We start from the raw sequence: 22,605 nt of genomic DNA, 5'->3' as shown, positions 1-22,605 counted from the left end.
TACGTCCGTTTGTCGCTTTCATAGCGCTGTCCCTTTCCCACTAACGCACATAGACGGAGAAGAACTCTCGGTCGTGCTTCATACGCAGTCATTGGAACAGCCGATCAATGGCTGGTGCACAAGAAAAATGGTATTTTTCAAAAGAACAACTACAGAATTCAGCAAGCAGAAAATGCGGCTTAGATGGAGATAAGGAGCTTGCATATCGGCAGCAGGCCGCCAATCTCATCCAGGATATGGGCCAGAGGCTACAAGTGTATCCTTTTCAATTAGTAAATTTTTATGTTTTTGTCGAGTCATGTGGTCTAAAACGTGCTAAAGTGTCTCTAAAAAGTGCTTTATTTATGTAAACAGCGTTATTTCGCTTAAAAACATATGTTGTTCGATATAACAGTGCACTTGTGATATTTTTGTGAAAAAACCATGACGAAACATTCGGGAGGGTAACGGCGTCACTAAGTCACTTTCGCTTCAAATATCTGGGATTTCCCGTGAGTATGCTTGATATTTTAAAAATGGGTAAACCTAATATCGATTTTCCTCCAACATTACAGTTGTTTGCTGTGAGACATGAGACATGAGACATGTTATTTTTTAGGTCAGTGCACCTTGATTGACAATCAAGTATGAGTAAGGACGCGCATTTTAAATGACGTATAGTCTGGCTGATATTAAACATTTCTTATTTACGCGGTTAGCTATTTCCATGAAACACGTGTTATTATGTTTTTAAGCCTTACTACGCAAAATAAATGCATACCACGAATTGTCATTATCACGCGTAATACGATAACGATATCATATAAACATTGAAACTTAACATTGTTATCAGCTCTAGCACCTTTGTCTGCCCACTATGTGACTTTCTATTGTAATTGCTATTTTTATCTCTGACTATCTACGACCATAACATGCTCCTTGATACTGAAGTATAAACAACTTCTACTGTTATTTCAACTTAATCTACAAACATGCTATGTATTTACTTAAGGGCATAAAATATATCAAGGGCTCAATTTAAATATGTTTCTCCTCTCTCTGTTTTTCAAGTTTTACAAGTTCATATGAACTAAAATAATATAGGCCAAGTAAATTACTGAGTAGATATTTATTGAAAACAAAAGGAACATATGTTTTAAAAATATAACTAGCGGAAGCGACAGATGTCCTGCATAATATTTCAAGCGATTAGGATATTAAACAAAGTATGAAAGTACTGACTGCAGAGCCATCTGCATACAAAAAATGCCTTTAAATTGGTTCATCCGTTTAAGAGGAGTTCAGTGACATACACACATACATTTCAAAATATATATATTATTTCATTTATTCTCATCATTTATGGCTACAATGTACAAAAATTTGTTAAGTTCTAACTTATCAACTTTGTTCACCTGAAAATGAAATAACATACATAATTGATTCCCTTTATTTCCATGGAATAGTTTTCTACTGGTGTAAGAATTTCCAAAATAATATCATTTGCTTCAAAGAATTAAATATAATATTTATAGATATTGTATATATTAAATATGAATCATTGTTACCAAGTAGTAAATTATATAAAACTTAAACAACAATACATTTTAGGATGTCAAAGTATGCCTTATTTTTATAGGCTTTCTTTGTCTCTTAAATCCTACATACTCATAAACAATACTAATAATAATATCTTGTCGAAAATGTATATAAATAAAATATTACTAAGGATACTAAAATGTTGCAAAATAACAGGAAAACTTAATTTCAAAACAATATGTTGGTGTATTGGTTTATCAACATAATCAAATAATAATTCTCAGAAGTCAATAATCAGGGCTGGAAAAAAATAGCAGCTTTTTTTATTATATTTGAACACACTGTTCAAATTGTTTTATTTTTATCAAAATAATTTGAGTTTTCAATTATATAATTGGTTCTGCTGTTTTAGAGTTTATGTACCAGACAAAATATTTTTAGAATCCAACTAGGATGAAAAATATTATGTTAAAAAGCATACAAACAAGCACAGTACATACTTAGTCTGATAAAATAACGCCTTCAATTTTCAAATATACCTGCATGTAAACCTGTGTTTACATTTCTTTGTCAGGTGCAGGTGTTACCTGTTTATTACAATGAAAAGGTAGTCTACCTGCTCATGTCCATTCAATTGATTATATAGTACTAGCCAGCTTTTGTTGATTAAATAGAGTAAGTGTTTCGAAAATGACAATCATTTTACATTCATTTAATTGTTATTTTTAACTTATAATAAAGGAGGTTATTTTCTTGAAATTCTATTTGATTTTGTCAATTATTTAGGTCAACTCCAAGGCTTCAAAATTAATTCCTTAGATTTTGATATTTTTTGGTAGGAATATTAATTCCCCTTATACATATATTTATAATACATAATATTTTTTCTTTAGATATTTGAATTTGGTTTTTCATTTCATTTCCTACATTTTATCTCTATATCATTTCATGTAAGTTCTTAATCTCTTTTGTCCCGCAATCAATAAATTGTGAGAAAATATTAAGGTTCAGTTAGAAGTTATATAATATTAGGAGGTATTTGTCTGGATGGATTGGCTAATGTTAATCAATACTTATAATTATCAAGGAATCATAGTCTTATAACTATCAAAGTTTGGAAAATACTTTCAGTATAAAAAATTATTATATAATTAAAACATTATCTTTGTTTTACAATTTATATTAATATGTAGGGCCTTCATTGGTAAAATGTTAATGCCATCAAAAACAAGTGTCGCAATTCAGTACTTCTACTGTAAAAAGTAGTGAGATTTATTTAATATCCTACTAAGGGGACTTTCTATCTTAAGGTTTTACGTAATTAGCTAACCTAACAAAAATAAAGTGACAAATAAAATAATTCAAACCAGTACAGCCTTTTTAGGTCTGGGCTTCAGATTTCTGTAATTATACAGAAAACATAAACATATTAATGTTTCATGATCATTTGTCAATCTAATATACAAGTTGATGATCAGCCTTTTGTGCCTGACACAAACTGTCGACTTCCTGAGTCTAAGGCAAGCCAGTTTCCTCATTATATTCTCCTTCATCATTTGAGCGAAAGTTAAATGCCCACATAGACAGTAAGTCCATTGTTGCATAGCCGGGGATCAAACCTATGTCATCAAGGATGAGAGAAATAGATAAGAAATACTTTATGTTTTGAAAAACTAGATTGACTTGGCACTAAAAGTATAATATTTATTTCTTGTGAGATAGATGATGTTTTCATGCAATCATTTTAATAATGTGGTTAATACAATTAATCTAATCCATGTAAAAAGCAGTGTTGACCATTTAGTCAATGTTTACTTCTATCTTTATACATTTTGAGGCATGTCTTGGATACAAAATTGTACATATGAAAGGCAAAAAAGGATGATCACCCCCTTGACTATAAAAAAAGTATGTGTGTGGTCCACACCACGACTTGTAACTTTGAGTCATGTACATCTATTTATCAAAATTACATACACAACTCTTCTTACTTATATAATAATTACATATACACACAATCTATTATATCCTAATACAATGGGACAGTAAAAAATAATGTACTCTTAGTGTGAACCACCATTTCCAGCTTAAATGCTTAGCATATAATTTTACTCATTGAATATCCTATACAGCTGTTAAGTCAAATGTACCAATGGGCCTAAGTTGTCCTAAAACTGTAATCTGTTATGCGGACTACATTCCCTGTGCCTCAATATGTAATACTATTTTTCTGTCACTAAATATTACAAAATATATAATGCATATATTTACTGGCATATTAAAGTCTTGAGGCCAGTATTGTTTTAATTCGAGATTTTAGTTCCTGAGATTGCATTTAAACAAACTCTTTAACTTTACTATAATCTAATCATCAAGTGTATAAATAGTAAAGATAATGGGAAAATGTGCCCATTATCTTTACTATTTATACACAACTGAGGGTTTTTGAAGGGTTGGGTTGTTCATGCCACCCACTATGTGGCAATATTCATCAATGTAATTCCTAATCTATTCGACTTGGGTACTTCAAAAATTGACCATTACTTAGTGAACACTTCTGTAAAAAACACATTGCGTTCACATTAATATATTATTTATGATATACAAAATTTATTTATCCTTACGTAGTCAGATAAAATGTAATTTTATGATATTGCAATGAGTCACCAATGTTTGTGCATTTGTGAGTCAATACCCTTGAGAATGTATTTTGTTTATGACTAATACTATCAAGACATTTCCTTGTAACTGATAAATTCCTTACAAGTTAATTATTCTTAACTCTGAAGTTGTGCTATTCAATACATTAGGCAAGATGTTGAAGTAAAAATCAGTTTAAAACGAAATTATTTAAGTAGTGGTAAAAAATAACCACTGGAAAATAGTCCATTTAATTCAACTATAATATATGAAATATTTAAATAATAATTCAACTAGCATTAGTTTCTATCATTTCATAGACAAGTTACCCTCTGTCTGACAGATGTTATTGATTTTTGTACTTGAGATATGCTGGTTATGCAATGATAGACAGTCCATTGACTCACAACTGGGGATTGAACCTTAAGCCATTAAGCCAATACTGCTTTTGTAATATTGAAATAACAGTTTAAAGGAGAAAAATATTTAGGTGTAAAGTGGGTCACAATATGCTGGCCACATGTTGGGAGATATTCATTGTAATCAGCCCCATATGTTTACCATTACCAAAAAAAGTTAATTACTCATTCATTTGCCTTATCATTGTTTAGTATTAGATTATTTGACAAATACCATTGTTGACAAAACAGATGTTTTCAATTATTGAAAAGAGACCAAAATGGTTGGTGATTATGAACTCTGACAAATATTAGGTTTATTGTTTCATTATTTATAGATGACTTTGTATCACCTTCATATAAGTGTAACTAAAGTTAATACAATTTAAAGGCATAAATATATGACAACCAAGTCAATTTTTTTTATATCTAATAACATATCAAATATTTCCCAACTAGGAACCATTTTTATTTGAAAATTCAATTGTCGTTTTTAGTATTTTTCTTTACTTATTTGTGTTTTCCCATCATTTCCCTGAACTTTCACAAATATTTCAAGATCATAATTAGACAAATTGGGCCAGCCTATCTCAAGTTTTAGGGAGACAACAAAGAGCAGTTCGGATATATATATATATATACTAGCTGACCTGGCTAATATTTGTATTGCCATGTAATATACATTTCTAGGAAACATTTTTTTAGTTTCATAAAAATAACTCTACAATAATAAAAAATAGGGGTTGATCGAAGAGGGGTGTGTGTATTTTTGTATGATGTATCATAAAAAAACCAAAAAAAATTGTTTTGGGCTGGACACCCCTTTTCACTTTTCACAAAGATAGATAGTAGCCGATTATCAGACTTATTGAATATGCATACAAAATTTCATAAGAATCGGTCAAGCCGTTTCGGAAGAGTATGGGAACAACCATTGTGACACGAGAATTTTATATATTATAGAGGTCTTAAAGGTTTTAAAATAAGCCTATATGAAAGTGTTGTAGTAATTTCTCAGGCTTTGACCTTATTTTTTTTTGCAACTTTCACTTTTTAGTTCATGCATTCTATTTGAATTCTGAATTTCTCTTTTGATTGTGTAACATAGGCACTGTGATCTATTTCAGTCCGTCATAAAAATATATCAAGTTACAAGATTTTAATAAGGACTTCAAACAAATCTCCAAGGCATTCCACAATTTTTTTTTTTAATAAATTTGGCACAAAGCCTTATAGCTCATGGCCCTGGCCATTTCACCAGTCTTTGTGTCCAGTCTTTATATATATTACTTAACTGTTCTTTTTATTGTGATATTTGCATGCCTATTTTTATATGGTGGGTTGTCTTTTTTTTTTTTAATTTAATTTTGTTGATAAGTTTTGTTTATTATTGGAACATTATCTTAAGGTTTTTATGAAACAATACACATAGTGCTACTTTTGAATACTTCTTTTATACATATGATTTACAAAGAATTTCCTCAACAATAAAACAGATCTCAACTATGCATAAATACAGCAATAGTGTATATGCATCGGTTCTATGCATTTCATTCATTCACACAGTTTCACAGGAATGCTATAGCCGCTGCTGCGCTATTCCTTGCAGCAAAGGTAAGTTTAAGTTAACTAAAGTATATTTATGTAGCCTTTCGGTGATAAGAGACTTATGGTGGAAATGCAGACTGAATGAAGAAGAAATATATGCTGTTCTGTGCTATTTCCCATTGTGTAGACAAATGTTGGGGCAGGTGTGATCCGTAATCGTAGGAAATGTATGGAAGTTCTTAATGTTATTAAACAGCACCTTTTCTCTGTAACTTCTTTATTTTCTTTCTTGTTCTTATTTTGGTTAAAATTATTGAATACGTCGCCATTATTGGGGGTTGCGAGTGGGAAGCGGGAAGAGGAAGGGTAGGGTAGGGTTATCACCGGAAACAGGTATTTAAAAAAAAAACAAATTATATATATATTTATAATGAATGACTTTAATGCAAGTATTTACTGTATTTTGTTATTTTTTATTTATAAACATGTTTGATAGCTTTTTTAATATTTAATATTGCTTCGCCGCCACAAATATTCGTAAATATGGTCTGAAAAATTTTCAGTGTTATTATAATTGTCTTTTTAAAAAAATATTTTTATTTTAAACCCGTTGGCTTGCATAATGCCCGGGCTTCGTTACGGCGGGTGGGGGCTGCTCTCCCTTCACGCCTACAGGTTTAAAAATAACACTAGGGGTAGACTGAATCGATATTGTTGTGCGGACCTAACTTAACCATGATCTACTTTACATGGAGATAAAATATTGCTACAAAACAATTATCTCGATTGTATTTTCGTTTCCCAAATTTTGATTTATCCATCTGGACTATCTTCCCCATGCCACTAATCTTTCCTACTACTTGATTTTTATCCATTTGATAAATATACGACTTTAATGCATTGTATTTTCTTTATATGGGTTTGCATTAATGGCTGTGTTGTAGCTCCAATTTATAATATACATATATAACAAATAGAAAACATGTACTAAAACTATTTTAATATTTTCGGAAAACGTTGCTGTATTTCTAGGAACTTTCGTTTTTGCTTTGCAATTTCCTTTCGTACAACGCCATGAACCAAATGATTTATTTGCCGATTTAGCAATTTTCATTTTCAACACGATGTGTTGCTACATTGCTTTTGCGAATGCATTAATCAATTTTCTTCAGCGAATGCCACACACTGCTCATTAGTACTCAAATTTTTAATCTACTTTCAAAATGGCTGTTTGCGTTTTGTTTGACATATTCTGAAATACACGCTGCTTGAAATATTATAATAACTATTAAGTATAAAATGTACGTTTCGTTTAACGAATTTCAATGCAATACACAAAATATATATATATTTTTTTATACTTAGACGCAACTCCGGTAGTCAAAATTATTTGAAGGGGTTCCAATCAAGGTCCCCCGACACACCTACATAATTAGTATCTTCAAATTCTGGCGACTTATTTCTAAATCCAACCCTTATTTTACTGTCTTGTTCTTTTTTTTTTTCTTTTTTGTTAATTCTATATAGTTATCTCAATATCCGTGGAACCTTGGAACGGAACAAAATGTCGTTGAGATCCGAATCGGTTATTGGAAGTTACAGAGTAAAGTTTTGATCAAAGAATCTACATAAATAAAAATTAACAGCATAATATGTTGCTAAGCACAGAACTCGGAAACGGCTGAACTAATTCAAGTACATTTTTAAATTTATTTCTTGAACTCTGAGATAAAATTAATAATTTTGTTGTATTTAGTACTAGCGAACAGTATCTATAAGGTAGCATAGCAAAATGTTCCGTATGATGATAGCTACTAAAAAGGTACGCGAAAAAAAAAACACTAAAGCGAAACAAAGTTCGCGGGGGCAGCTAGTATTGAATACAAGGAAATATATGTTATTCATTCAAGACATTTTCAATTGCAGGTGGAAGAGCAGCCAAGGAAGTTAGAATATGTAATAAAAGTAGCACATGTCTGCCTCCACAGGGGTGAGGGTGTTAATACCCTCACCAGCTCAGAGCAGTATCAGGAACAGGTAAGATGAGTTCACTAATTACCATTACTATTTGCTCTGCGTCACAAAAAGTGTCTTAGCCTCCGAAATGAGAAACTTCCAGTGGCCTGTGCCACCTCCCAATTGCTAGCTTTCAGCTAAAGCAGTTCCTTCTACACTCTGTTGGTCCAGCAGTTCTACTGTTCTCCGACCACTAGGCCGGCTCACATAAGCTTCCTTCACCGCCCGATTTTGGCCATATATAAATGAGAGAGATATATATAATGTAACATTAGACCTAAAATTCAGGCGCAGAAGGCTGATCACCTACTTGCCTAAGAGACCACCAAAATATTTAATATTTCATATAGTTTTTCTTCTTCCAGGCCCAAGACTTAGTATTTAACGAGAATGTCCTATTACAAACACTGGGTTTCGATGTCGCAATCGACCACCCACACACTCACGTCGTACGGACATGTCACCTTGTCAAAGGTGAGCGATGACGTGTTTGACAGTTGACACGTGACATTTGACAATTGACTTCCATTGGGCATGTGCACGAATAGGTGGTTGGGTGGTTATAGTAGAATTAAATGCTGTTTCAGAACCTAAAATATTGTATAGATCAAAATATATGGTTGTCTTTAAATTAGCTATCTATGGCATATGTCAGATGAATTGTCTATGCTTTATATTAAATGGAGAAAAAGGTCTTCGTGATCGAACAGGTTTGTCTTTTGATTTAAATGGAAGTCATATCAAATGGTCACTACGTCATTGCCGACATAGAGAAGGTATGTAAAATATATTTAGGTTTAAGAGCATAATTCATCCCATTTTTAAAACCTCAAAGTGAGGGTACTTTTATTTTAAACTACAATCCATAAACTTAAGTGGATACTTTGTCTATCATAGATAAGTTTTATATATTTCATTGATTATTTACAAATTGTAAAGTAGATTAGCACTATGCTTTTAGATTCGAATTGATTTGACGGTACTCAAACTCACCTAGAACCACTTGATTATGTTAAAAAAATCATTTCTCATATATAAAATTGTTTTAAGGGTGTCCTATATAATTCTTTAAATGGGCAATCACATGATCATTTAGTGTGTATAATTCCCGACCTATGAAATGGTTCTCAATAAGTTACTGGTTAATACTACATCATTGATTTTATCACACCCAGGGCCTTGAAGTCACGTAGAATTCTGTAGACCGGGTATTAAACACCCACACATCTGTTCTAAAAAGCGTTTAGTAACTATATTATATCGTGCCCTGATGTCCCGTTTGCAGAATCACACGATATACAATAAAATCTGTTACGACTGGGTGTAACATACCCCAATATAAGTTGACAAGATTTAAGGAAATGTCATTGAGATTGCCCATACTCCAGACACCCTTGATAAATCCATAATTAATAACCTATTACATATTCCAGCCCCGAAGGATTTGGCCCAAACATCTTATTTCATGGCATCGAACAGTCTCCACCTGACTACAATGTGTCTGCAATACAAGCCCACGGTGGTCGCATGCTTTTGTATTCATCTGGCCTCTAAGTGGAGCAACTGGCAGGTAATTAAATTTATATAATGGAGGTAGTTGGCCTATCTGATCTTAGTAAATACCACCCACGGACAATGCCAGAAGGTTGGTATGCTCTATGAAGAACTCGGAATTTGTTTCGAAATACCTACCGCTCATGGACATTAAATGCCAGAGGGCTTGCGAGTGTGTTGCCAGCCTTTTAAGAACTGAGGTATATTTTTTTAATTTTATGACTTTTTATTCCTATCTCGAGTCTCAATTTAGTCTACAGGGTTGTCAAATATGTCGAAAGAAATGTATTTACTGTTTTTTTTTTAAGTTTTTATTAAGTTACTGAAAAAAAGAAAGTTTTATTATTTTTCCAACAATTTCCAGATTCCGCAGTCACATGAGGGCAGGCATTGGTTCTCCTATGTGGATAAAACCGTAACAGCTGATCTTCTAGAGCGTCTCACGTCTGAATTCCTTCACATATTCGACAAGTGTCCCTCTAGACTGAAAAAGAAGATGATGACCATGTCCAATGCCAGTGAGTTATTTTTTTTATAATGAAACATATGTTAAACAAAATACTTAGTTATATAAACTTGATTTGCAATGGTCTATTTGATAAATTAGTTAAAGCCAATAGATTTAAAAATAAAATACTTTAAAAATACGAAACTGATTTGGATGAAATTTGAAATGTTTTTCTTTTTCAGTGATACAGCTTACGGACCCTCATGTAGTGAGAAGGCTCGCGAGTACGTTGCCGGTCTTATTTATTGGATCCTTTAATTAGAAATGATTACTATCCCTGTTGTATTTTTTTTTTTGACATTATAAATACACTGAGAAATGTTGGCCTCGTGCACCAATGAATTTTCTATGTGCGCATTTAACACTCGCTCGTACGAAGGAAAACATCATGAGGAAATCGGTTTTCCTAAAAACCAAAAAGTTTTCATTTCAATCACCTAAGAGATTTAATCATGAATTAGATACAGAAATTTGAGGCCCAAGCCTAAAAAGGTTGTAGCGCCACAGATTTTTTTATTTTATTCTATTACATATAATAATTGATTACTATAATAATATTTTAAATAATAATTCAAGGCGGAAGTTCACCAAACCCACCTCACCTCAACGTGGCGTCTCCATTTGATAGGAAGAAGGAACACATGCTCGGGACAGCGACGACCGATGAAATCGACAAATGCTTTGATAAAGGTATTTATAGAAAAATGAAATATACCCCAGTGAGAGAGTATCGGCTAATATGCGCATGTGACTCTCAGCCCTCGGCGGAGGAGAGTGAGAGTGTTCAGAGGCAGTGCCCTGTACTAGGCTATATGCCTATTTAGAGATCAGGATATTTACATAAACGGACCTAAAAGACTAGAGCTATTGTTTTTTTTATAATGTTGTGATAAAATTAAGTTTTTTTTATATTTTTTTAATTAGATCATTAATTTAATATCCAAAACCTTTTTCTCAATATCCCAACTAAGCAAACCAGCCATGATTCATGCCTATTTTGTTATGGTCTTTGAATCCTACTAATTCTTATTCAGAGTATGAACGCGAAAGGCGCCGACAACAAGTACCCGGAGGCTACGTGCCGGCGCCGTCACAGCCGCAACCACAGAAGATAGATTTCAATTTGTACAGAGAGAAGAAAGAGAGGGAGGAGAGAGAGAGACGCCAGCAGGCCCTACGTGCTGGCCCAAGGCCCACCAACCAGCCCCCACAGAGTCACAGACCCCCTAGCAAACCTCACATGTGGCCACACAAACCACCACACCACAAACCTCCCCACGACAAACCTCCCCTCGACAAACTTCTCCACGACAAACTTCTCCACGACAAACCTCTCCACGACAAACCTCTCCACGATAAACCTCTCTACGATAAACCTCCCCACGAGAGGCATCGACCCCCCAATCCACCGAACCTCCTCAATCTCCCGCCTATTCTTCCAATACCCAATCCTCCACTATCCGAAATTCCACAAAGAATGCGCCCCCCGTCGCTGTTCTCCCCGGAGAATGTCACACCACCGGCCACGGCCGCCCAGCCCAAACGACCACTTCATGTGGTCCCGAAACCCAACCGTCCCTTCGAGAAACCCCCGAGCCCCAAAAAACGCCCAGACACGGCGTTCGCCATACGGGAGATGCAGCCCCCCGCCATCCTCTCCCCAATATCCCCCAAAAAAACCGAGCCAGAACTAGTACCTGTAGTTAAGAAATTAGAAGAAAGAAAAAAACCGGAAAAAGAAAAACTTGAAGTCCGGAACGGCATCGAGACCGACCCGACGCTGGTCTCCAACCTCCTGAAGGAGAGCCTCGCCAAGCCGGCGCCGATCACCGTCCCGACGGAGACGCTCGAGAAGGAGAAACACAAGAAGGAGAAGAAGAAGAAGGAGAAACACAAAAGTGGCAAGAAGCACAAGAAGGAGCGTAAAAAGAGCCCACAGAAGAGCCCCGAGCCGGCGTTGAGGATTACGATCCCGCGGTCATCGTCCCCCGGGCTCAAGATCAAGATCCCCAAGGAAAGAATTACCATCCCCCCGCCGGGGTTGAAGATCAAAATCTCCAAGGATGTCCTGGAGAACTCCAGGAAGAGACCGAATATGGAGGGAGGTCCGCCGCCGAAGATCCCCAAGGAGTTTAAGGTAGGCAATTATTTTCAGCCCCTGCCCTACTACATGGTTCAGCCCCCGCCTCTCTACTACGGCATGGAGTTCTTCTATAATCCAATGTATCATAATCCACCGCTGCCTGCGATGCCGCCGCCGCCCGTGCCGCCGCCGCCGCCGGAGCCCTGAATCAATTTGAGTAACGTTTTGGTATTTATAGACAAACAAATATATATTTGAATATAGTAGGAATATATAGAAAGGAAATTAAAGTACAGTCATACAAAAAAATATATAAAAAATATTTATTAATATTAAGGAATAGTATTTGGTAATTGTATGTGTTTTTTTTGATAAATTATGAAAAAAAAATTATGCATATAATATATTATTTGTTACTCAAAATAGATTAATTTTCGCTCCTTTAACGTGAAAAACCCATATAGTTATTTTTATAGGTATTTATTTCGTATGTTATTTTTTATTAAAAATATGCTTTCAAAAAAATATATTTTTCTAGATAATTTTTCATTTATTTTTATATATTAGAAATATTCTATAAATTATATTCTCTAAATAAAAAATTTTGAAAGCGGTACATAGTATTTATAAATGTTGCTTGTTGTCTTAATATTAAAACAGAGTCGTCCATTGAAATTACTCTCTGCGCATGCGCGTGCGTCTCTCGTCCCTAAGCCCCCTAAGCATACCTTTTATATACTTATATTCGTAATACTATTTAATACTCAATACAGGGTATCCTATAAATTATATCTAATGGACGGCTCTAAGTAAATCATAGTAAATGAACATTCCTTGAAAATCGTGTTAATATTCGTTTCTTGTTTATTGTAAATAGATTTTAGGTCCTTACTAATAATTATTTTGCAACGCCATCTAGCGGTTTTAAAATATAAATTTTTACTTTTCGTCTTTACTAATATAAAGTAGTTTGTATTCTGTAGGTAATATCTTTAGGTTAAATCGGTTCAGTATATCCTGGATATACTGAACCGATTTTGAACTCTAGAAATACACTAGTAGTATCTTGTTTGTTAGACGAAAATTAAAATGGTCTAAGACTCTTCTTTGTTAGACGAAAATTAAAATGGTCTAAGACACTTTGTAAGACGAAAATTAAAATGGTCTAAGACTCTTCTTTGTTAGACGAAAATTAAAATGGTCTAAAACTCTTCTTTGTTAGACGAAAATTAAAATGGTCTAAGACTCTTTGTTAGACGAAAATTACAATTGTCTAAGACACTTCTTTGTTAGACGAAAATTAAAATGGTCTAAGACACTTCTTTTTTAGACGAAAATTAAAATGGTCTAAGACACTTCTTTTTTAGACGAAAATTAAAATGGTCTAAGACTCTTCTTTGTTAGACGAAAATTAAAATGGTCTAAGACTCTATTTTAGACGAAAATTAAAATTGTCTAAGACACTTCTTTGTTAGACGAAAATTAAAATTGTCTAAGACTCTTCTTTGTTAGACGAAAATTAAAATGGTCTTTGTTAGATTTATTTGTACCTGATAATTATTAGAAAGGAATGATTTTATATAGCATTGCTCAACAGAACAGGGTTTATAAGTCGTCTATGAATTGTTTAACTATTTAACTGAGGTTTAGGGGACTCGGAAGCGTCAAGTCGGACTCAGTTTAAACAATACACAAATGGCTGTCATGGAATCGGAACATTATTACGAAATGGTTCTATTTTTTGTGAAATATTTGATACATTTTATGTATAGTATACATCGTTATCGTTGGTTGCTCTAAGTTGGTCGAAGGAAATGGTTTTCGCTTGACAGTTGGTCGTCCAATTGTCAATGCCATTTAATACTGACAGCTGGGCTATTTGATAGATTTTAAAAACCATTTGCGAGAGTGACTAGAACCAAAACCTTTTAAAATCCAAATAAACTATTCTCTGGGCAAGATGGCGTCGCTATGACGTACCATGCTTGTAAACACGCTGAATAATGTAAATTTTCTCACGTGTCATTCTTAAATTACATATATATTTCGATTCAGTAACTACCAAGAATGTGTTTAGACAAGACATTATTTGCAAGCATGTTACGTCATCGTTACTAATCTGTTGCTGTTTTTTAAAAACACTTTTTTTCATATCAAATAGGTTATTAGATAGTGTTGTCTATTTTTAATCTCTGCGCATATGCGGTTTATGTGTTAACTGTCAATATAGAAATCTGTCAGTGTCAAATGTCCAGCGATAACCTCAAGCATGAGACTTAGTGTGCGTTGAGTGCCATTGTTTTGTTACCATTACGAATAAACGACTTAAATTGTTATACAATTTTAATGAAAGTATATTGACATTTCTGCTATAAGAGTGTTTATGGATCAAAGTACTTAGCTATAAGTTATATAGAAGAGGACCATTCGGTTTTAATGAATTATTCGTATTGGTTCGACTACACTCGGAAATTTTAAAAGATGAGATTTTTTTGTTGCTATAATGAGGGTAGATTTTTTTACTCGTGATGTTAATGGTGAGATTAAAATTAGCCCAAACTATGACTTTATTTTTGTATGCCAGACTCGTTTTATGGGTGGTTATCTAAATTTAAATATTTTAAGGCTACCCTCATTTTTGTCACACTTAATAATGACGATCATTATCGTTTGATGTTTCGTTTCGTCTATCGACTTACACAGATGTCTTCGTTTGGTCCTCAGCTGTAATTGTTTCGGAGTATGGCCTTTTCAAAGTCACTTTAAAGGGCCCAAGTACTTAAATTGTTGAAGAGATTACATGTACATATTTTTTTTTTATTAAAATTGTAATTTTAGAAAGTTTATTTTAATTTCATTTACCTGACACGTCCAAAATGTATTAAATTTTGACATAATCTGTAACCTTTAAATGCTGTTTTGTAACGACGTATATTTTTTGAATTTAAATAAATATCGGTAAAACTAACAACGTATTACGGAACGGCATTTTGAAAATCGATATAATTATCGGTTTTTTAAGCATGTGTGATTTTAATTGTTGCTTTAACACTGTGATTAATGTAAGCTTGCGCGCAGCTGTGTTTCCGTTTCCTTGGGCGAGAATTGTTTCTTTGAAATGATTTGTATGGGACTTCACAATACTCAACCCCTTTGCTTGGTGACGGGAAAGATCTGATTACTTTTGGCCCGTTTTAACTTAATTGGCGAATTATTGCTTTTTTATGTGGCCAGTTTTTACTTTTTGTACTTGGCCAGTTCTAACTTTATCATTGGCTAGTTTTAATTTTTTTTATTTGGCCGGTTCTTTTTTTTCTTAATGGAGTTTTTACTTTTTTATGTGGCCAGTTAATTTTTTTCTATGGCCAGTTTTTTTTCTTTTTTATACGTGTTCAGTTCATTTTTTTTATTAATAGCCAATTTTTTCGATTGCACCGTTACTCTGTATACTTTGAATAGCGATTCCGATTTATATATTGAGTATTTAAATTTTTATAAAGTTTTCGATGAAGTCATAATTATTTTGAATTCCAAAGAGAGATCGCTATTAGAAGTTACAGAGTACAGGCGCAGGTTATGGCCAGTTTTAATCAGAGCTTTATTGGGTGGTCATCTCTCACTAATCAACACCGTCATGTACCCACACAGTAACATATCGAAGGTATTTCCAAAAATTAAGAAATTTGCTTGGGTTATACTAATAAAATCAAAATCAGTCATTGTTAAAGTGAATGATAGTGAAGTTGGACAGCGTGGCATGTGGTCAACTGTTTCATTGCCGTTTTTCTTTTCTACGAGTATCGAACCTAGGACGAACCTATATGATCTTTAGTTTGATAAAAAAATGTCTCTAAAGTCTAGATTACCGGTTTTTGGAAATACCTTTCATTGTTCCCTGCCTTGTTAGGAACACCGACACACGGCTGCGCGCTCACTATCGTATTCCGCAGGTCGCCGAAAACGGAAATGGACCAGCAAAGTGATGTCACAGTTACATAGTGACGTCATATCGGCAGTGACGTCATACCCTCAGTGACGTCACGAGGAAGGTGACGCTAGCGCTACGTGTGTCGACGTTCCTCAACAACACATGGACCTCACTAGCGTAACGGTTTTGTTTCATTCGAATTTCGAATTGTTTTAGCGAGACACGTTATAGAAAACCGTTGGCGCCAATTTGAAATTCATTTTCGGCTATTGTTATTTGGTCATTTTCAGCTCGAATTTCGAATTGGCGCTCTCGGAACTAACAATTTGTAAACGGGGGTTTAGCGTAGCCGTTGTTGGCTTTCGAATTTCGAACGTCGAATTTTATTTTGCAGTTCGAATTTCGAACGTCGAATTGTATCTTGCGGTTCGAATTTCGAATGGGTTGACACTTTGAAAACGGGTTTTCGAACAATTACGTACATTCTAGAACGGACTCTGATTTTGATAGTTGGGAATGTTCTAGAATGCCATAAACGAAAGCTGTACTATATTATGCTTCTTCTTGATTTCGAATGCGGGCATTTCATTCATCGCATTTAATCGTATTCACGGCGCCATGGGTGCTCATGCATAGTCTGATAAGCGCTAAAATTAAAAAAAAGTTTTGTCTATGGCGGCGGTATCACTTTGCATCAGGTGAGACTCCAGCCCGTTTGCCCCTGTTAGCCCCTGTTATATTACAAAAAACCATCTAGAATGATGCAGGTTTTCTTATAAACAGGGTGGGGGATTTAAGTAAAAATGATAACCTAACACCAGAAAAATGGTTGAAAAATTGCCATAATGTCACTGTGTACCTACCTACATGATGTGAAAAAATTATTTTATTTTGAATGGCAATATTTTGCTGGGGTTGCTACTGGCCCTAACAGTCGGTATGGCTTGGTGTTAAATTTTTTGTGACACCTGTATATGTACTTCTAAAGCTAAAGCTAAATGTTTTGTTGCTTTTTTTGGCCACTTATGCCCATGATTGAAAGCGTCACAGGCTCTTAAGTCAGGCTTGAGCGCTCATGGTATTTGTACAAATTTATTTTCCTCAATTGTAAATTAAATATTTTTATATATCACAGCTTTTGTCCATGTAAATAAATGTATATAATGTTTGATTTGCAGTAAAAACCATGTGTAGATTTGAGGGGAATCTGATAAAATTATTTAATATGAGGGTAGATTACAAAAATAAAATATTATTTGTTTAAAAATATATAAAAGCAAAAGATTATATAAAACTATATTCTAGTTCAACACTTAGGCAAGATGGTGTCGCACCAGTCCATGCGCATGAGTTAGAAGCTTGTAAATCTATCGGTGTCAAATTACACATATATTTCGATCAAAACATTATTTACAAGCATGCTACGTCATAGGGACCGGTGCTTAAAGTTTCACACTGTTCACTGGTCTATTATACACCCAAATCTGTTTAGTAGTTTTTGAGTTCGTGTTCATACAGGCACACGTACATATTTCATAGGTATGGACAAACTTTTTGAAAAAATGAGCAATACGACATACCGTCATGAGTGACTTTGAGGTTATATCATCTGTTTGATTAATATTGAGTCATGTTTTATCGTTAACTATGAGGGACTAAAATCTTATTGTTAATCTTAAACTCAACTTGAACACATTTCATCAGAATCGCTTCAGCCGTTTAGAAGGGATTTTATTTATTAATTTTTCGTGGATTTTAGCGGATCGGACTGGCACGTAAAATCTAATTGTAAGTGTTGACTTGAACACACAAACCTTTCATCGAAATCAGTCTAGCCATTTATGAGATTTATATATTCGTTGAAAATTAGAGGATTTAAGTCACATGGTTTTTACTGCACGGTTTTAATTGTAACCTAATTATAGTCAAAATTAGCAGAATATATTCCATTCATAATTGTGAAGTCGGACTATATTTCTGAAATACCCTCCTCAAACAACATTCTTGAATAATGGGAGGGTATGTCAAAATAAACCGATATATCAAATGTGTAGCCAATGGCAGATTTCGTTGTTTTAAGTAGTTAAATATGTCTGTACAAAAGCACATCCTATGAGAAAGAGCTATCAAAAATCCTGCTTTAGCTATGTTTTGTCTCTTTCTAGTAAAGATGGAGACGGCAATTCTTAGCTGTGTTTAGATTGTATTTCTGAAAGACTTGTATCCTAAAGAGTGAGAGTATCTCTTTCTTATTGTTAGGGTTAGAATGAGATGGCGTTATGCCACATGTTAACAACATTAAAATACTTAATCGTGTGGTTTCTTTTATTTTTCACCTTTATTTAATAGTTAGGGTCTTAATCCACTCGCAATGGCGAAGAAGGGTGGTGTTAGAACCAAAATGGATCAGGAAGCTGTTTTGTCTCCGTGTCTATATAACAAAAGTGCGTACGTAAGTACACATGTCAGAAGTGAGACTTCTTTGGCAAACTAATTTGTAAGTCTTCGTTCATATTTATACAAATCTAAAACTAGATTTCCGAGACTTGAGGGAGGGAAAAGGGAAGATATATGTTAGGAATTTAATTGTCATTAAAAGTGTTAAAAATTAATTTTAATTGTATATTTAATTTTTTAAATTTATTTCTTCGATAATAAAAATACGTGGCATTTTAGATTTAAATTATTTTGCATAAAATACTGATACGTATAAATACAATAGTAAATTCTGTTTACGAAATTTCAAAAATATAATTTGATAAGGTAATTCAGCCTTCTCACTCTCTCGCAATCGCTGTCTCCCTTTTCTTCGACAAAAACGCTGCACATCTTCGTGACGTTCCGTAAAAGTGTTACCCTCATGCGTCTAAAGAAGTTTTAAAAGAAAGTAGTAAATCACAAAACATTAAGCTTTAATTGTCTGCTTTAAACACAACTAATATGATAGGAGTAATTTTGTCTACAGTACAAAGTGAGCGTTAGAAAGAGTACACCTAAGAGTGGGATAGTATAACGGGCAAAGCAGGGGTATGTATCTATTCTAATAGGTCGTCCTTTCTCTGTCGGTTGTTGAGATTAGATAGAGAAGGCAAATGTTTTGCTGAGAGGTTTGAGAAAAAGCTATCAAAAATCATGCGTATGCTTTTGTCTCTAGTTGTAAGAGGGAGACGGCAGTACGTAGGTGTGTTTAAATCATATTTCTAAAAGAGTGGAACAGCTTAACGAATAGTGCTAAGGGTATGTATCTGTCGCAGTATAGTAGTTAATTCTCTAGACATTTAATTAAAGATCGATATTCAATGTCGCCAAAGTTCCGTCAGACAAGTGACTGAACGAAACGTATAACGAGTTTCCGAAACCTCCCTACACAACAAGACGTACTTATTTCAACTTTGGTAGGGTGACCAAGATATTTGATTGGAAAAAATATATATTTTCAATATCATTTAGGAAAATGAGTAGCCAATAAAAATATATGTTTTGTTTTATGTTTCTTTAATTAAAAAAAATAAAACCTGCTCTGCTGCAGATATTTCGTACATTTGTTTAGTTCGTTTTACCTTTATTAATGGCATGTTAAGTATTGCTCAACCTAAAGGCCGATTTACATTATCTTAGTGTTTAGGAGAGTGCTTTAGTACAACTTGAAAGGCAAGTTCTTTCGTGTGTTGCGAGTGAACGTTTACATTTCTTCCAGTAGAGTATCATTACAGCGCCACAATGAACGCGCAACGACGTCGGCAAATGCGCTCTATTCTACGCAACATACTAACTGTAGTTATGGAGCAAATAGAAGACGAGATTTTATTCGAAATAAATAAACTAAACATAAATAATAAATAAAATAGCTTATTTTAAGGCAGTGTATGCCGAATGCCTAGCCTGTTTTTTTTTGATTAAATTGTTTTTAACGTTCCACAAACATTCGTATATCTTCCGACCATTTAGCCATCTTTAAAATTCAAAAACCACACACGCGTTTCACGGGACTTGTGCACTCTCCTAAAGATTTTACTAAATTACGTGTTTACGCACAACGAGGTAAGATCTCGGGGGTTGCCCGGGCGCGGGAGGGGTATCACTTGAAACAAAAATAAAAAACGATTATATTTTGATTCAACTTGAAAGTCAAGTAGAACCGTACTAAAGCAAGTAGCGTTTACATGTTTCAACTAAAGTACTATCCTAAAGCACTCTGCTAAACACTAAGATAATGTAAATCGGCCTTAAGTATAAACTAGTATAGCTAGCACCTATTTCACAAAAAATATATGGGCGAGACAAGGCATACAAAAAGGAACTATAAAATATCTACGACAACAAAATTGAAATCAACAATACCAATGACAAATATGCCTACTAACACAATTAAAATTATTACTAACCTAACCATTTACAATAAAACAAAACACGGAATTTCCAAGCTCTTGATCACACCAAAATTGTAAACAACTTGTTTACAGGTCAGGTTTAAAAGATATACTTTAAAAGTAATCAGCTGTTGTCTTGACCACAATCTTGTTTTACATTATTAATCAACACGCTGGCTTTCGGTCAGACAGATAGTTAAACATTTTCGATGCTGCTTTATTTAAATTAATGATGTCCAGATTAAGCATTCTTATAAACGAGGTCTGGATATACATAGTTGCTCACCTCACAGTATAAAATGGATTTTTGTTTAGTTTTTTGTAATTAGAATTTTTTCTTTGATAAGTAATTGTTTTGTAATGTTTGTTTTGTTTAATAATCTCTTTATGATCTCTATATGTATGTCATGTTTGCCTATAAGTGCTTGTCACATTAAAAATTGTATTTTGTGTTTGTTTTTACCAATGTCTCAGTGTGCCAAGCTTTGGCAAGCTTTTTATCAATAAAAAAAAAATCAAAACGCGCTAATTAACTGTCTATAGATTCAATTAACACTCTGATTTAACTACTTTACCGCGACATATATATATATTCTAAGAAGACGTCGTGCTATCTCTATCTTTTGTTGAGTTTAGTAAGAGAAGGCAGTTTTACATGTATGACGCAAGATGGACGACAGTGTTGCCATCTTTTTGAGATGGTCCTTAGAGGGATTTCCGTAGGAGCCGGCAATTCTCTTCTGGAACCTTAAAGACAGCTCTATCGAAATGGGAAGTTGGTGAAATCAATTAGGGCTAGCCAACTTTTATTACAAGAAATAAAGTATATTTAGTTCTGAGAAGAATTTGAATGTGTATTTTACTAATGTTTTAAATATATACAGTATATTATTAGTATTTTAAGTCTTGGCTAGATTATATGCGCAACAGACAGTCCCTTATGTCTCTATTTCGAAGAATCAGTCACCCACGTAGTCCAGCGGGCTTATAGTCAAGATGCCTTAACAGTAGAGTATGTTGTAAGTCGAAAACTAAAATTGAACATGAAAATGACAGTTCGTGTCGATAAATTTTCATACAAATTTAGTTTTCGACTTTCTACATACACTACTGTTAAGGGGCCTTAGTCAAGATGCCTGACGAATGACGTCACTCTTTTCGAAGTATTCTCCGCGAAATTTGACACATTTTTCCATACGATGGAACCAATCATTGAAGCAAGCATTCCATTCGGAAGTTGGGGTCTCCAAAATGGCCGTTTTGTAGGCGTCCACAGCTTCTTCAGGTGATGAAAATCTCTGACCACGCAACGATCAAGATCATCACTGACACGTCCACGTTGAAATTCAGCAAACCAGCAATAAATTGTGGTTTTGGATGGGGCTTCATCCATTCACCACTTCGAAAGTCATAATAAATCATCGCTCTTGAATTTTCTCGAGTCAATTCCATTTTCTCAACGACATTTCTCAAGTTTGACAAAACTTTGTGACAAGACCGAGAATCTTTTTTAAAATAAATAATTGGTATTCGATTGATAAATTATAAAAAGCTTTATTGATTAATTTTCGTTTAACGAGGGCTTTGAATTTATTTAGATAATTCTCAAATTTCGCTTGGGAGTTTGTTGTAGAAACGAATACAATTTGAGTGGAGCCTGGTTGGTCGTACACTCAAATTAGTTCTATTTCGCGTTTTATACTGGTGAAAGTCACCATTTGTTTTAAAATCATTTATATTTTTTTGGACATACAACAAGGCTTCAAGAATATATTGACCAGATAGTTTCATAATATTTAATTCCTTAAACTTATTCCGTACCGACTCCCTCGGAGAAACACAACAAATACCCCGAACAGCCCGATTCTGCAGCACAAATATGGATTGAACCTCTGCAGCGGCACCCCACAGTAGAATACCGTACGACATAACGCTGTGAAAGTAGCTATGATACACAATTTTAGCCGAGTCCTTATCAGTAAACTGTCGGATTTTCTTTACTGCATATGCTGCAGAGCTCAGCCTATTCGAAAGAGTGTCTA

At 34.1% G+C, this 22,605-nt stretch overlaps 1 protein-coding gene across 2 annotated transcripts; it reads left to right on the top strand.

Annotated features, from left to right (window-relative positions):
• Window positions 1–98: 98 nt before the first annotated feature.
• On the top strand, window positions 99–18,509 carry LOC125062558 (cyclin-T). 2 transcript variants are annotated; one of them, XM_047668562.1, is made up of 10 exons: window positions 99–256; window positions 6,053–6,170; window positions 8,031–8,141; window positions 8,486–8,594; window positions 9,554–9,690; window positions 10,039–10,192; window positions 10,365–10,406; window positions 10,759–10,872; window positions 11,217–12,319; window positions 16,216–18,509. In XM_047668562.1, the coding sequence occupies exons 1-10, from the start codon at window positions 108–110 to the stop codon at window positions 16,246–16,248; spliced, it is 2,070 nt and encodes a 689-aa protein (XP_047524518.1). In that variant the 5' UTR covers window positions 99–107; the 3' UTR covers window positions 16,249–18,509. The 2 variants fall into 2 exon arrangements, with proteins under 2 accessions (XP_047524518.1, XP_047524519.1); XM_047668563.1 differs by lacking the exon at window positions 10,365–10,406.
• The last annotated feature ends 4,096 nt before the right edge of the window (window positions 18,510–22,605 follow it).

Source organism: Pieris napi, chromosome Z, assembly GCF_905475465.1.
Source record: "Pieris napi chromosome Z, ilPieNapi1.2, whole genome shotgun sequence".
NCBI lineage: Eukaryota > Metazoa > Arthropoda > Insecta > Lepidoptera > Pieridae > Pieris > Pieris napi.
This window is presented reverse-complemented; position numbering and strand designations above follow the sequence as displayed.